General features: G+C 41.0%; 1 protein-coding gene across 1 annotated transcript in view; it reads left to right on the top strand.

Moving 5' to 3' along the window:
• The window catches only part of CRYBG3 (crystallin beta-gamma domain containing 3), a 130,876-nt gene that overhangs the window by 40,900 nt on the left and 73,284 nt on the right, over positions 1-16,692 (top strand). The window contains exons 4-7 of the mRNA XM_084875401.1: positions 1,555-7,513; positions 9,508-9,552; positions 9,997-10,112; positions 11,334-11,481. Of these exons, the coding sequence (XP_084731527.1) occupies positions 1,555-7,513; positions 9,508-9,552; positions 9,997-10,112; positions 11,334-11,481 (6,268 nt within the window). The remainder of the gene's footprint in view (positions 1-1,554; positions 7,514-9,507; positions 9,553-9,996; positions 10,113-11,333; positions 11,482-16,692) is intronic.

Below are 16,692 nucleotides of genomic sequence, written 5' to 3'. Positions count from 1 at the left end.
CAACAGATGTACAGAAATAGCAGTCTTTTGTCAGAACTGGTCCACAGCTATTAACAGGCTAACTCAGTGGTCGGCAAACTCATTAGTCAACAGAGCCAAATATCAACAGTACAATGACTGAAATTTCTTTTGAGAGCCAAATTTTTTAAACTTAAACTATATAGGTAGGTACATTGTTAATAACTTAATTAGGGTACTCCTAAGCTGGCCTTTGCTAAAATCTCAAGGAGCCAAAGAGCCGCATGTGGCTCGCAAGCCGCAGTTTACCTACCACTGGTAACTCTTCTCTCTTTCTCTCACTCTCTGTTGCACTGTAATTGTAATTTGGAACATTTAAGAATTTACTCCTTGACAGTCAGGTTTATTTGTTTGGTACTGAACAGTAGAAAATGGAAGAGGATTCTGTGCCTCTTAATTCTTGTTGGTAAAGCCTTCCTTGTTAACAGATTACTTGTTTAAGGCTATTCACCAGAACCACCTCAGCAAAGAAAGGCAATTCTTTTTGTTGTTGTTTTGTTTATTAATTTATTTTTATCTTTATTTTGTAGAAAGAAAGAGGAAGGGAAAGCAATACAGAGATAGGAATATCAATTGTGTGTCTTCTGCATGCCCCCTATTGGGGATCACCCACAGCCCAGGCCTGTGCCCTGTCCAGGAATCAAACCAGTGATCTCTTGGTTCCTGCATCTATGCTCAACCACTAAACCACACTAGCCTGGCTGTTGTTGCTTGATTTTAATCTATTTCTTTTTCAAATTAGGAAACAAGGCTCAGAAAAATATGTAACATCCCCCAAATCATACAGTTAATAACAATAATAGAAATTAATAACAATAGGAAGAGCTGGTGGAGACTGTGTATGAAGTTGCCAACTCCTCCAAGTCCTCAAGGGCAAACACTGGCTACAGGACCCCACATCACTGGGGTGTGCTGGAAAATTCCACCACTCGCCACAGCTATTGCAACACTGGGACCTTTCCCTTTACAGTGCTAAGAAAAGTGGTTCCTAAGAGGAAGGGGAAAGACACTGGACATCCAGTTTGACTGCGATAATAAACTTCCAGCCCAGCTTAGGAAATCAGATTTTGAATTAATAGTTTTAGTAACTCCTTATTGACAATTTTTAATTTGTTTAGGAATTATAAAAGTTGAATACCATTTTGGTTAATAGTGTATTTTGACAGTATGAGTAAGGACTGCTTATAACCAATTTTAGATATTATGTAAATAATATATCTGGAGAAGCTATTTACCAATAATTTAAGTATCTGCGTTTTAAGTATTAAAGTTATCTCTTTGGTTCTGTGATATGAATTGATTGCAAGCAATGATATATTTAATTTTTTATTGAAATGAGAGTATTTCAGATATAAAATATTATTTAACAGTAAGAGCCTATACTTTTGAAATTCCTATGAGACTTTATTTTTAAATTTTATTTTAAATTTTATTTTAAGAAAGAATAATTAATCGAAGGTTTTTATATTTTCTGATTCTTTCATGCTGTTTGTTTTTTTTTGTTTGTTTGTTTTTGTTTGTTTTGTTTTTTCACAGACAAGCAGATGGTAAACCAGAGAGGCCTTCAATAACATATGCAACGTATCGAGGCCCCAGACAAATTAGGAAATTTTTGAAGCAACAGGCTGTGTTAGAAACTGTGAATCCCTTGGACAGAGAAAATGAAAGTTCTGACTCAAGCACAAGCACACACACTGGCCCTGGGAATGAGATTGAGGCTGGGGCGCGGTCATCTCTGTCATCATCTAGCACAGACATCGCTATGAAAGGGCCTGTGCATGGAGACCTATTAGAAGACTCTGATTGTAGCACAAGAGGTCTCAACAGGGAAAGCCATCTGACAACCAACCCTGAAGCACTGAAGACTGCTTCTTCTAAGGATGTTTTAAATAAAAATGGCCCTGGGGGACCTGGGGGAAGGAGGCCGTCCCCGTCTTCTGTGACTAACTCCAGCTTGGCTGTTGGAGAATCTGACTCACAGCAGCGTTTAAGTTGTGACAGAAATCTGGTGTGTTCAGCATTGTTTACAGGAAGTTGCAGCGGCACAGTCCCTGGCCGTCCAGACTTTCAGAGGATCACTCCTACAGAGACGGCCCCAGAGGAAAACAGCTCCGTTGGGAGTGAGGGGAGCCTGGTGCAAAGGGAAGAGCGTGTCGAGCCTGCACACCCTGCTGTCGCTGACTTGTCTTGTAGTAAATCTGATGGAGGTGACACTACCCGACAGGAAAGGACAGATTTTCCACGTCCAGAGAAGTCCATCAGGCATGAAGAGTTGCCGTCGCCAGAGAGTGAGTGTTCTGACACGCCAACTGTAGGTAACTCATCAGATCAGGCTGCCAGCCACACGGCTGCTCTTCAGAGACACGCTGTGACAGGCACAGAACTTGTAAATGGAGGAAACAGGTTTTCTGCCCAAGATGCACAGAAAAATCCAGCTGTGACAGGAATCGGGCTGGAAACAGAAAGTATCTCTGTTGGTGAACCCACAACTTCAAGTCATGCAGACACTGCAGAAGATGAAGTTGAGTCATTACCCAAAGATACTGACCAGTTGTCGGTAGCAAAAGCCAAAAACCTTGATTTGGGGCCACATGGCAAGATGCCTCGTGTTCTTAGAACCAATCAAAAGGAAACTGCTGCTGTAAAATGTATCAGTGAGTCTCCTGGTGTAGCATGCCTGGAAAACAAAATAACCCCTGCCCTGTCCTTCAAACGCCACCGAAATCACATTTCAGACTGTCTTCCCGACTCTGAGAGCCCTCAACAAGCTCAAGTCTCACTTGATACCAGAAATTCTCTTACCCTTGACTGTGAAAAATCAAATTCCAGTGCTTCATCTCCCCCCATTGTTTCTGGAATTAGTACACTAAGCGGATTGGATGCGGGGTCTTCTGTGCTCATTGGAGCAGAGGACCTCAGCATTGTTGGTGTTTCCCATGAGCCTGGTGGGTGTCCAGAAGAAAATGTGGCGAATCGCATTGACGCTGAAGACAAGAGTCCTCCAGCTTGTCTTCACCCTGGGCATGTGTCTGTGATTCCTGAATCCAAGGATGTTCTTCCTAATAGTGAAAAATGCCAGGTTTCACTAGATCTCAAAACCAGTGACACCCACCCGAGGGGGGTGGACTCGAGATTGGAGGAGGAAAGCCTCTCTGAGGACCACAGCTCCATTTCCTCTCAGGTCCCTCATAAAGCAGAGTTAATGCCTTCACACATTAGAGGAGCCAGGAAAAGCGCTACAGAGAAGTCAGGTTCTCTTTCCTTGGACGCCAAAACTGGTAACGTTGCTAAAGTTTTATCAAAAGCTGAAGTTGCTGGTCAGAATAGTCTTCCTGTGAAGTCACATTCTGGAAAAGGAGAAACTATAGCCCTCTCCAAGATACCTGTTTGCCAAACAGAGCCTGGAGACATTTCTCAGGATAAAATTTCTTCTCCATTTGAAATTACACCTGTGCCAGCAAAGCCTATCTTTTCAGAATTAACCTCTCCAGAGGCTGAACAGGACAAAAGTTGTCGATTGATGGATCATAATGAGCTTAAAGAGAAATATTCAGATGCTGGACTTAAAGAGAATTGCCAAGCGGAGGTCTCTCCTTCTGTCTCCAAAAACCAAGGTGTGAAGGAAACAGAGGCGGAAGTGTTGGGATATGCTTCTCCTCTCAGAAGTAATACACCTGGGATTTTACCTCCCATTCATGACGAAAGAGCCAATACTTGTGTGATTTATGAGCCTTCTGAAATCTGTGCGACTGAAAAGATTTCAGGTTTCTCAGAAACGGCAGGACTCAGCTTAACTAATGCTTGCCCCAAATTCCAAGAAACTGACAGCACAAAAGTGAATTCACCTTTTCTGGGTTCTGACATCACTTTGGAAAGAAACACTTTTGCACCTGAAGATGCAAGCTTTCTTAATGTCCCTTCTGTGCTAAGATGTAAAAAGGAAGCCTCGTCTCAGGGAAGGAAAGGTGGTGGTGACAGCACGCCTCCCTCTAGTAAGGCTGAAGGAGTCAGCATGGTCACCCGTTCACCTAAGCCCCAGGGTAATTTGGGTTCTGCAAAAGTTGCTATAGATACCACACAGGAAGGTGCCTTAACTAACCGGCTGTGCCCTGACAGCTCCTATTTGGAATTGGAAGCATCTGTACCAACAGGGGCTGAAGTGACCCCCTGTCGGGGACATTTGGGTAATCATACTGGGACGGCATCTCTGGCCTTCCCAACTGCTGCCCAGTGTGCCAAGCCCGTGGAAGCAGAGGCGGGAGCAGTTGCTGGGGCCCCGGCGTCAGTTAACAGCTCCCGCCAGCAGTGTTCTGAAGCCTCTGCTGAGCACCAGCTCGGGGCCCTCAGCAGCGGCTTGCTGAAAAAGGCTGACACGCTGATTGGTGAGATCTTTAATTCTGTTAGGGAAGACCTGAAGTCCAAACACACAGTTGATACCTGCCAGGAGCATCTGGCCAGAGACGGCATCATGGATCCTGGCGCCCTGCAGGAAGGCACGGCTGAGGAGAACCCAGTGGAGGCGCCGCTGCTGGGGACCCAACTGGCAGAGCATTCGGAAGAGCAGGACTTGGGAGGCCTGTCAGGAGGCCCAGAGGGAGAAAAGGCCTGTGTTTCGCCTGCACCTGGTGAGGAGAGTCTCCTTTTTGATTCCGATAGAATGAATGTATCTTGTTTGTTAGAAGATCAAGCTAGGGAATTAGTCAATGAGATTATTAATGCAGCCCGAGAACATGTAACAAATGATGCTTTTGAAGATGCCGAGACTACCTGGGATTCTGAGCTTCAGGCTAATACTCCAAAAATTCTGAACGGGGATAGTGTTAAGCCTCCTCCAAGGGAGTTCGTGGTGTCAAAACAGGTCGTAAATCAAAGCACATGTGAAATTAGTGAAAATGAAGTAGTAGGTAGAGTCTTCTCTGTAAGTAACTTAGCTAGTGACACAGAGTCAATGAAAGGAAATGGAGCTGGACGATCTGATGGTATAAACTTGCAGGAATCAGATACTGTTTTACTAGCTGAAGACGTGCCCCATAAAGGGTCAGATGATAGGGTAGAAACACATGTACTTGTCAAAGAGGACTCTAAAGAGAAAATGGAAATAGAGTGTGTGGATAATCAAAACATCGGGACAGAGGATACTGGAACTCCTGTATTAAATGTCCAATGGCCTCCGTGCGCAAATGATGACATCCGTGTACCTGGGACATCCAAAAGCAGTTTGTCTGATAGTCTTGTGTGTATGTCTGAAAAAGGCTTGCCAGCACACAGTAGTAAGAGCATACCCCTTGCAATGTCAGAAGTAGGGAAAGTGCACAAAAAGGATGCTGAAGTAAATACAGGAAAAATGGAGCTTATCCCTCCCATGTTAGAAATAGGAAAAACAAACCAAAAGAACGCTGAATTAAGTGTTATGAAAAATGAGGCAGTCCCCCTTATGTCAGAAATGGGAGGAACACATAAAAGGGATGATGAATTAAATGAGGCAAAAGCTGAGCCCACGGCTGATAGTTTTAAAATACAAGAAGTATACCAAATGGATGCTGAGAGGTATCATGAAAAAACTGAGGGAATACCTGCCCTTTTAGGAATGGAAAAGGCTCGTAAGATGGGGGATACTGAAAAGGACATTGGCAAAACTGACACGATGCCTGTTATGTCAGAAGTAAAAAATGTCTGCCAAAAAGATGCCGAGGGAATTACTGGAAAGACTGAAGTGACGTCTGTTAAATTGGGAATGGAAAACATTTGCCAGAAGCATGCTGAAGGTGATGTTGGCAAGACCGGGGTGACATCAGTTTTGTCAGAAATAGAAAATATCTACCCCAAAGATGCTGAGGAAATTACTGAAAAGGCTGACATGATGCCTCCTGCATCAGAAATAGAAGATATTTACCAAAAGGATGCTGAGGTGATGCCCGTTATGTTTGAAGTGGTAAACATCTACCACAAAGATTCCGAGGGAGTTGCTGAAAAGACTGACAGGCCTGTGTTGGGAATGGAAAACAGTTACCAAATGGATGCTGAAGGAGTTACTAGGAAAACTGAAAAAGTACCTTTTGCATTGGAAATGAAAAAAATACCCAAGAAGGCAGCCCCTGCCTCTCCCGAAATGGGAAGAGCATGCAAGAGGGATGCTAAAGAGACAGTTAGAATGATTGTGTCCATGCCCTCTATGATAGAAATGGAGAGAACTGCCCCAGAAGATTCTGATGGGACTGTCAGGAAACACCAAGTGTTGCCTGCAGTGGTAGATGTAGGGAAAGCATACGAGAAAGGCCTACAATTGCCCGTTACGCAAGCAGAGACCAGGCCTCCCATATTTGAACCTGAAAAAGAACCCCAAGAGGATGCTGAAGTGGGTATTGGAGAAATGGAGGAAGAGCCCACTGACTTAAAGGAAGGCTTGATAGCACGTGACAATAGACTTGCTTCCTATTTCAGGGGATATGAACCACCTACATTAAGTAAGGATTTTGAAGGCTACCCTGCCTTAGCAATGCCAGATTTTCAACCTATTGATACCGTAGAAAGGCTAGACAGAAGAACATCTGTTACTGCAGTAGATAGCAGAACAAGAAATCTAGGAGACGATTGCGATAAAAAAGAAGACTCCAGCTTAGCCTTCATTTCTCAGGCTGAACAAGACAATCCTTCCTTCACTATATTATATGAAGAGCCCCTTCAAGGTGAAGACAGCTGTGCTGCTGCTGACGTTGGGAGTACACACTCTCTCTCGTTTCCTGACGCACCCCCTGACACCATACCTGTTGTCACATGTGAAAGGTCTGAGAGTAGAACTGACCTGGTCCATCATTTTGAAAGAGGTTCTAAATTAGGGGAGACCTTTGATAGTGATAGTTCAGAAATGTTCTTATCAGTGGAAGCCAAAAGGTACAAAATATATCCCTTAGCTTTGTCTCCCATCTATGAGGATGACAGCTCTCAGGAGGACATTCTATCCAACGAGGTCTCACCTGGTCATCATGGCTCCACAAAATCTAGGGATAATGCCAGCCAGCCCTCTTCTGTTTTATCGCTTCTCCAGTCAGTGTCCGAGCGCTTAAAGATGAATTTTGATGAAGAGGAGAGGCAGGAGTTTGGGGAAGAGGAAGAAGAACCATTGCATAAGGGAAGTCTCAGAGATAGCAGGAGGGAATCCGCTGCCTTCAAGTGGCCAGATCCTTCCATTGCATTTGATGCTGATGATGACCAGGAAAGGACTGGAATTTCTAAGAATTCATCTGTGAAGGCAAAGGAACCTACAACCCCCAATCTGCAAATTGGTCTGTGGCCAGAAAAGACCACGCTTCTACAAAAGTCTGACCTTACTTCTAAACTACATTCTTCTGTAAAGAGTGCTTATCATCAGTATTTGCAAACTTCCAAAACCCACTCTTCAGAAAAAGGAGCCACATTTGGTGGGACTTTGCAGGAACCGGCTTCAAAATATTTCCGTGCTCAAGACAACTCGGGCAGATTAAGCCCATTCATAGAGGTAAGTCATTTTGATTATTAATTAGTGCTTAATTGAAGTAGTGCTTGGGTCATTAAATGATCTAGAAGCGTAAGGGGGAAAAATCAATGTTTTGATGTATAAAGATTTTTTAAAAAAATATTAGAGGTTAATTTATTCTTTGGTTGAAGTGTATGATAAATTATGTATTTTAGCTAAACTGTTAGATTGAGAGAAAAGTTTAACTCAAAATTTAAAGGCAGACAAGCAGGTTATTTTCCAGTTCTTTGCTATATTTAGTTTTGTTTTTAATTGATTTTTACAGGGAGAGAGAGGAAGTGAGAGAGAGAGAGAGAAACATCTATGTGAGAGTAGAACATGGATAGGCTGCCTCCCACATGCCCCCAATGGGGGATCAATCCCACAATCTGGGCATGTGCCCCAACCAGCAAGAGTACTTTTTGGGTTTTTTTAAATCTTCACTGGAGGATATGTGTGTGTTTTTTTAATCATTGATTTTTTAGAGAGAGAGAAAGGGGGAGGAAGAGGAGAAGGAAAAAAGAGGAGAAACATCTGTGTGAGGCTACCTCCAACATGCACCCCAACCAGGGACTGAACCCACAGCCAAGGTATGTGCCCTGACTAGGAATCAAATCTGTGACCCTTTGGTGCATGGGATGTCGTTCTAATCAACTGAGCCACATCAGCCAGGGCTATCATTGGTTTTTAAACTAAATTAAGAGACAAGATTCTGAGTTTCTCTGACTATATGTGAGAAAAGTTGATACTTTGGCCCAGCAGTTGCAGCTCAGTGATTAAGTGTTGGTCATAGTTCCATTCCCAGTCAGAGCACATGTCAGGTAGTGGGCTCCATTTCCAGAGTGGGGTGTGCAAGAGGCAGCCAATCAATGATTCTCATCATTGATGTTTCTATCTCTCTCCCCAACTCCCTTCCTCTCTGCAATCAATAAAAATTGATACTTTTTGTTGAGCTTATGTATCTCATGAAAATATTTCATAGTAGTTGAAAATATTTTAAATACTTAAACATATTTTAACTGTTTGCTTAACAACCTCCTCTCACTTTAGTTGCTCATGTTATTCATTCAAAGCAGGGCAATGAACAGCCTAATTCAAAGAAAAAGCTGATAACATTATAGTTGGGGAAAAATTTTTTTTGAAATTCAATCATTTCTTTGACTTAGAAATGTTTAAATGTCTAATGTAGAATATTCATTGAACATGGGGCTTTCCTTTCCGGCATTCTCAAGACTATGGAACTTTCTCTAGGGGTGCAAAGCCTGTACCTGTACCTGGAATAACCTTAGGAGCAAATAGTAATTCTTGAATACTAATCAATACTTGCAAGGCAAAGTCAGTTTTAAAAAGTGATTTAAGTAAATGTTTCTTTAATGCCTCCCTGTTGTCTACCAAATCAAGGGGACCCTCCTCACTCTGTATTACAAGGCCCCTGAATTCTGTTTGTGCAGCCTTGTCTCCTTATGCTCTGGTTCACACTCTGTTTCCTACCAACATACTTCTCCGGTTCTCTTCCTGGCCGTTTTTCTACTGCCATGTTTTTTCACTTAGTGAAATTCTGTTTTTCAAGGTCTTCTCCATCCTACTTCCTCAGATAAGCCTCTTCTAAATCTTCTCCATCACCTCCCTCTACGCTGGTGCCATTTCCCTTAGCTTTCATAATCTGGCATTTTCTTTCATAACCTGGTATTTTACCTATGGGTTTAACTTAACCCCTCTCTCCCCTCACCCCCCCCCCCCAGTCTCCCCACTTAGAAGAGTCATGAGAATGCAATCAACTATTTCTCTCTTCCAAGCTATAAGCTTCCTGAGGGCAGAGACAACACATTTTCTTTTATATTTACCTCTATTTCCTTGTAACACCTAGAGGGTACACCTTGCACATCAGGTCACCAAGTAAATGTGAGAAATTGGATTTGTGATGGCTGAGAAAGTGAATGATGTATCTTTCCACTGATGTTTCTTAAGGCTTACTTCCTCCACGTTTATTATTTCAGAATGTTGACAGACAAACTCTGAGGTGTAACCCAAGACCTGGAAAGGTAAGCATAAGTTTCTTTTTCTTTTTTTTAATTTTAGAGAGGAAGAGAGTGGGAGGGAGAGAGAAAAATCAATGATGAGGGAAAATCATTGATCAGCAGCCTCCTACACACCCCATACTGGGGATCAAGCCCATGACCCGGGCTTATGCCCTGACCAGTTCATAGGTCGATGCTCAACACTGAGCCATGCTGGCTGGGCAGCATAAGATTCTTGCATAGACTAATATATAATAGGAAAAATATGGTTACTTTTAGGCTTAAGGAGTTTTAAGTAAAGACTTTGAACTGACTTAGAAAAGGATTATTTTATTCAAGGATTTAACATCTAAAGTCATGTCTACTTTATATACTCAGGATATTTTATTTCCTAGATTCTAGGACTTTTTACAATTTTAAATGCAATTTTTAAAGTTAGTTATTGTGCCTATTTTCTGTATGTTGCAGATGGTTATCTATGATCTCCACGGAAGTAATTATAAACAAGAGGTCTACTGTAATATTCTCGATGCTACAACCTGGACCTTTCCAAATGGGGTACTGATAAGAGTTGTAAGAGGCTGGTAAGAGACCTCTTAAAATTTTATAGCATTTCCCCCCAAAATTAAATGTTTGGTTGCCATTTATACTTTTGTTGTTGTTGTTGTTTAATTAAAGTTTCATTCCCTTTCCCCTTGTTTTTGACAGAATATTTTGAAACATTATTAGTGTTTTATATCTTAACTAGAGGTCTGGTGCATGGGTTGATGCACTGGTGGGGTCCCTCAGCCTGGCCTATGGGGATCAAGCTAAACTGGCTCTCGACATCTTCTGAGGGAAACCAGATTGTGAGGGCTCCCTCTGCTCTGGTTCCTGATGTGTTACCCAAGAACCGCAGCTGCCAAGTCACTGCAGCTTGGCAGCTCCTGCGTTGAGCATCTGCACCCTGGTAGTCATTGTGTGTCATAGCTACCAGTCAGATGGTTGCTTAGGCTTTTATATACATAGATTGTTCTGTTTCCTGTGTCAGCAAATATAGGCTGTTCTTAGTCTTAAAGTCGGCAGTAAGTAGCAAGAGCTAATATATACGATATAACAATACCATTGTGTAACTGCATTATTTGCAGGACAGTTTTGGCAAGTTGAGCTGAAGGCTTCAGTTGAATTAAGCATAGTTTTGAAAATGAGTTTGAAGTTTGTGGGATGCTAAGAATGTGAAAGCCACATATTTAGTCACTTGTGCAGCTGACCTGCTCGAAACATGAAGGATTCTTTGTATGTTGTAAAAATGAGGGGAGAACCTCATTTGTCCTTATGGACCATATTCCATGGATATGTCGAGCCAGCACTTCTGGGTATTTGAGTTACCCACTGGTTAGTAGTCATGCTGTAAGCATTATGTAGTGCCTGCTTCACGTAATAAAATGGGACACAAGCGCTCTGTTAACCAGTGACAGAAAAATTATAGTAGAAGTGGAATTTGGAATTGTTAAGCTACTGCTTTTATTATAAATTTGTAGCTCTGTTTGTACAAATCTATAAAGTGCATTTATACATTTTTACAGGGATAGGCATGGATTATAGTATTATGTTCAGGAAATATTACTTTCAAGTTTATTTTTTCTTATATTGTTTGTATTTAAACTAGCATATATATCATTTCAAAAATAAGATTATATGCTAATAGTAGAAAATCACCCAGATTTAAAAATGCAAATAAATAAGATGGTCTATGACTTTTCTTTTGCTTTGTGCCTCATTTCTTAGAAAATCAATTATAACTGATCATGCTTTTATGTTTTCAGCTGGATTTTATATGAGAAACCACATTTCCAAGGTCAGAAATGTGTATTAGAAGAAGGAGAAAAGGTATTAAATCGTGACTGGATCCTTCAGAACAGAAAGAATCCACAGAGAAACTTTGTATTGGGTTCTATCAAACGTGTCATAAAGGTAAGAGACCTTTAAGAGAACTGTTGATTTCTTCTTTTATTTTGTTTTGTTTGTCATGGCCTTCCATTGTTTAGAAATGGTTGCCATAATCTGTGCTAATTTCATTGATCTTTGTTATCTATAATAGTAAAAGCATAATATGCAGCACTAACCCATTTGGCTCAGTGGATAGAGCGTCAGTCTGCGGACTCATGGGTCCCACATTCGATTCCGGTCAAGGGCATATACCTTGGTTGCAGGCACATCCCCAGTTGATCGATGTTTCTCTCTCATCGATGTTTCTAACCCTCTATCCCTCTCCCTTCCTCTCTGTAAAAAATTCAATAAAATATATATTTTTTTAAAAAGTATAATATGCAAATTGACCAAACAACCAAACAGCAGAATGACCATCTGGACGATCTTACAGATGACCACACTGTGACACCCACTAGCACCAGACCAGCCAAGGCAGGTGTGATGCAGTTGGCCATCTCCCCATGATTGCCCTACAGAAGGAAGATCAGTGGTGCCGGCGAGTGGGCAGGGCCTCCCTCTGCAGGGGCAATCTATTGTGGAGCCCTAACACACATTTCTTTTTGGGGTAGTTGATTATGGGGATTCCAGACTGTGAGAGGGCACAGGCCGGGCTGAGAGACCCTCCCCCCTCCACCCAACTGCATGAATTTTGTGCACTGGGCCTCTAGTATTAATTATAATATTTCACATTATACATATTAAGTATTAAATGAATGTTAATTTAAAGTATTAATGGTAATCTGAGCCATAAAATCATACATGATGATATTTTTATACTAGAGGCCCAGTGTATGAATTCATGCATTGTTGGGGTCCCTCAGCCCAGGAGCTGATCAGAGGGGCTGGCCTGCTTGGGGGAGGGACCATAGGAGGTTGGCCAGCCAGGGGGAGGGACCATGGGAGGTTGGTTGTGGGAGTGCACTAAGCACCACAGAACAGCTCCTGTGTTGAGCGTCTGCCCCCCTGGTGGTCAGTTCGTGTCATAGCAACCAGCCATCCAGTCTTTTGGTCGCTTAGGCTTTATATCATATATACGGTATATGTGTGTGTGTTTTTTTAATAGCAATAGAAATATATCATCAAGCATCTTTAGGAAAATAGTTGGTATTTCCAAATATCTTACTTAGTATAGATTTCTTCTCCTTTGTGTAGTTCTGTGTGTGTGTGTATGAGAGAGAGAGGAAGAGTGAGGAGGAGAGAAAGAAAGGGAGTGTTAGGAGAAGCAAGGATGGGGAGAGGAATAGAAAGTGCATTGCCTGCCGAAACTGGTTTGGCTCAGCGATACAGTGTCGGTCTGCGGACTGAAAGGTCCCAGGTTCGATTCCGGTCAAGGGCATGTACATTGGTTGCGGGCACATCCCCTGGTTGATGTTTCTCTCTCATCGACGTTTCTAGCTCTCTTTCTCTCTCCCTTCCACTCTCTGTAAAAAATCAATAAAATATATTAAAAAAATATTTTATTAAAAAAAGTGCATTGCCTATTTTTATTTTCTGTTTAGAAGATATTATTTCATACTAAGATGAGAAGCCTTTCCGTATAAAACACATTTTGTGGGTAGCCCTGTGGTGGTTTGAGGAGTGATTTAGTGATCATGACAGATCTCAGATAAGGGAAGCAAGCTCCATGTTTCTTAAAGTTCCTTCAGCAGTAACGTAGCACATGATCTAGTTTAATTACTCCTATGGCACTCAAAAGACTTTTTTTTTTTTTCAAATTATGGAGATTTCTTTTATATGCTTAAAATGGAAAATCAGATTATATGAATTGATGTTATTAAACTCTTGATAATTGTAGATAGCATACACAAAAACTCAAATTATCATAAAAGGGTATCTGCATATGTTATGTGTAATACTTTCTGCAAAACTATAACAAACCAGTGTCTACAAATATCTGTGTCAGCTTTTGGACCTAATACTGTGATGGGAATAGAAAAACAAGTGAGATACAGTCTCTTGCTTCAGGTTGTTCAACATCTAGGGAGAGACAGCGGAGTCACACGATCACATGATGTAAGAAGTTATTTGCAAGGCCCAAGGATGCACAAAGAAGAGACACCTGCCTGGAGGAGGTGGCACCAGATTGGAATCTTGAGAGACTAAACAGGAGTGGGGCAGCAGAGGAAATGCGAGCGAGTCCTGGCAGGGTGTTTGGTGGTGCTGCAAGGAGATCGATGGTCTGGCATAAAGGGCCGTGTTCCCTCTATTTGGCTCGCTTAATTGGCTGACTCACTAAAATTCTTTGAAATGAATAATTAGTTTGTAGGTGGAATAGTCTAAGATTTAAATAACAAGGTTTTGTGCCCTCCTTGTGAGTGTCAGGCACCATGCCAGGCCTGGTGAGGAAAAAAAGATGAATAAGATGTTGTAAGCAGCTACCTCTTCGCCCACTCCACCCAATCAGACAATAATAAAATCAAACAAAAAAGCAGTTTGTTAAGAATGTCTATAAAGTGTTATTTGCACATCTGTCATTTGCTTAGAATATATTATAAGAAAGAATAAGTCATGCTTGCATTTTTTTCCTTCTTCCATTGTTTGTTCTTGGAATCTTATTTAAATTGTGGTGTTAGTGCCCACATATCTTAAACAGGCTAGCAACTTTCAGGGAGGAAGGAAAATAAAACTATTGAGCATTGAATGGAAAAGGCATTAGCATTGTTCTAAGCATTTAACAAAGAAAGAATTGAGCATCAAACTGCTTCCTTTCTCCAACAGTATCAAAATGCTGGTTATGGATAACATTGCTTTCATGGTGGCCATTCCAAATTCACCGAGGCCTACGCCAATTTATCTTGTTTCATCATTTTTTAGTTGCTGTACTCGAACCAGTTAAAACTTTAATGTTCTTTAAAGATAATGCTTCCAATGGTGTTTTTCACTTAGCTGCGATTAGATCAGCAGGTGCCATCCATTATTGTGGAATCTGCTCTAGCGTCATCGCTGCCCCAGTGTAAATATCTGGGGATGGGATAGTGCAGTGAGTCTTGAGTCAAGTGCTTTCTTTTCTCAAGTAGAAGGTATGAATATTAGAATTTGTACTGTGTTTACCGTGCACTTAATTTTTTTTTAAGGAATGACATTTTTCTTATGGTCAGAAGTGTCCTCATTAATGAGCCAAGAGAGATGTTGGATCAGTGACTGAAGGTATTTATATGAGGTGGAGACAAGTACATTTTCTTATTGTTCTTTTTTACACTCCAATTCATTCCCATTCTTTTTCTCTCCTGTAGCTTTGTCTCTCTTCCAACTAATTGCTTGAATAGTCTAAGCTGGCAAATTTCACCAAAATATATTTGTAAAGTATATCATGGCTAGAAAAGTCTGGAAGGAAGCCATGTAAATGTCTTTTACTGAGAGTGCACTGTTTATTGTTGCTAGGCGACTACAAAGCACCCTTCCCGTCGCTAGTGTTTACTACCTTTGACCATCTAGAATTATGTAAGTCTTGCAGAAGACTTTATTTCTTGAGTAGACACCATAAAGAAGCTAGAACTTAGTGAAATATTTTTCAAGCAAATGGAGAAAAAAAAATTATCTTCTATTAAAGATAGTTGAGAGCTTAAACGTTCTTATTTTTTTTTTTTAATTTATTTTTTAGCCATTGTCATGCATGTTCCATTATGCTGTTTTCTTCTGTGTGTGGCGGACTTGAATGCCTTTAGCTTTTTCCCTTTTAAAGTGCACCACCCAAACATTGTTCAACACAATGCAGAGGAAGCGTGTTTGTGTGAGGCACTTGGTTATATGCTCTGTTCCTGCCCCTCAGACCCCGGGGGAACATGAGTATGGCATGTTCCTAGAACTCTATTATTCACAGCAAACAAAAGAGCCTTGAAGATTGACAGGTGACTGTTCTGAACATTTATGACTGTTTTTAAAATGAAACTTTGGAAGAAAATAAATTTTTATACTTTAATGGCTTTTTACTGTATTGCATTTTAGAACTTTCTGAAAATAAAATGTATCAATTTGCTTGCTTTCACAGAGGGATAATTAATAATGATAAGAGAGCTCAGTTTGGAGAAAAGTTAAAAAATTAGAAAATTACAGTTTTAAAATTGCAAAAATTGATTATGATTAAAAATAAAAATACAGTTGTTTGGGCCAGTAAATGTCACCTCTGATTGATTGTCACTGCATTTACCTATTTTATTAAAGCATAGTCATCATTTGAATTTCACAATGTCCTAGATGAGAATTTTGCTGCTGAGACTTAAATTGTAGAACCAAACACCCACGACTACTGAGATAGACTGTGTGTTCAAAAGAAGCACATCTGTAGTTTCAGGAAGAGAAAAATAATTGTGGTTTTGATTCCCTAGGAAAAGTTGAAGTCATTTGCTAAGTTTATTATTATTTTTTTAATATATTTTATTGATTTTTTTACAGAGAGGAAGGGAAAGAGAGAGTTAGAAACGTCGATGAGAGAGAAACATCGACCAGCTGCCTCTTGCACACCCCCTACCGAGGATGTGCCCGCAACCAATGTACATGCCCTTAATCGGAATCGAACCTGGGACCTTTCAGTCCGCAGACCAATGCTCTACCACTGAGCCAAACCGGTTTCGGCCATTTGCTAAGTTTAGAGAGGCCAGAGAGGGAGTGGAGAGAGCATGGAGACCAGTATGACTGAAGAGTTATGGAGATTAGTGTAGATTGCTAGGTTGCTACCGTATTGTGGAAAAGGAAACTAATATAAATTTGATGTGCTTGGGTCTTGAGCCAAGGAGTGTCATGAGGAAAGTGGTGTTCTAACAAGCCCAGCTGTATAAAGAGTGGCTGGTACTTGACTGGTGGTGTAGGCCTGTAATCAAAGTCTTACCCTTGATGAAGGACTTTGACCATGGGAATAGATAAGAGAAAACACAAGTGAAATTTTAAGGAAGGTCTGATAGGAATGGTGACAGTGCATGTGTGATGGAATGTAGGGTCAAATTTCATAATGCCTTTCTTCTTCAAATCAACCTGTACTAAAGAAAAGAAAATGCCACAAGTAGAAAAACAGATTTCCTTTACCCTCACCTCTAATTCCTACCTCTTTTGTCATTGTCATTGATGGTCAATTTGCATATTACCCTCTTATTAGATAGGATTAGATAACACACTGAGGTGTAGTGCCTCTCTGCTATTTATTTTTTAATGTTGCTCATGAGATCAGCTTTTATTTAACCTTTCCTCCCTGTGGCTCTG

This window comes from Pipistrellus hanaki, assembly GCF_964339955.1.
Source record: "Pipistrellus hanaki genome assembly, chromosome: 2".
NCBI classification, from domain to species: domain Eukaryota; kingdom Metazoa; phylum Chordata; class Mammalia; order Chiroptera; family Vespertilionidae; genus Pipistrellus; species Pipistrellus hanaki.
Note: the sequence above shows the minus strand (reverse complement) of the source record. Positions and strands in the feature narration are given on the sequence as shown.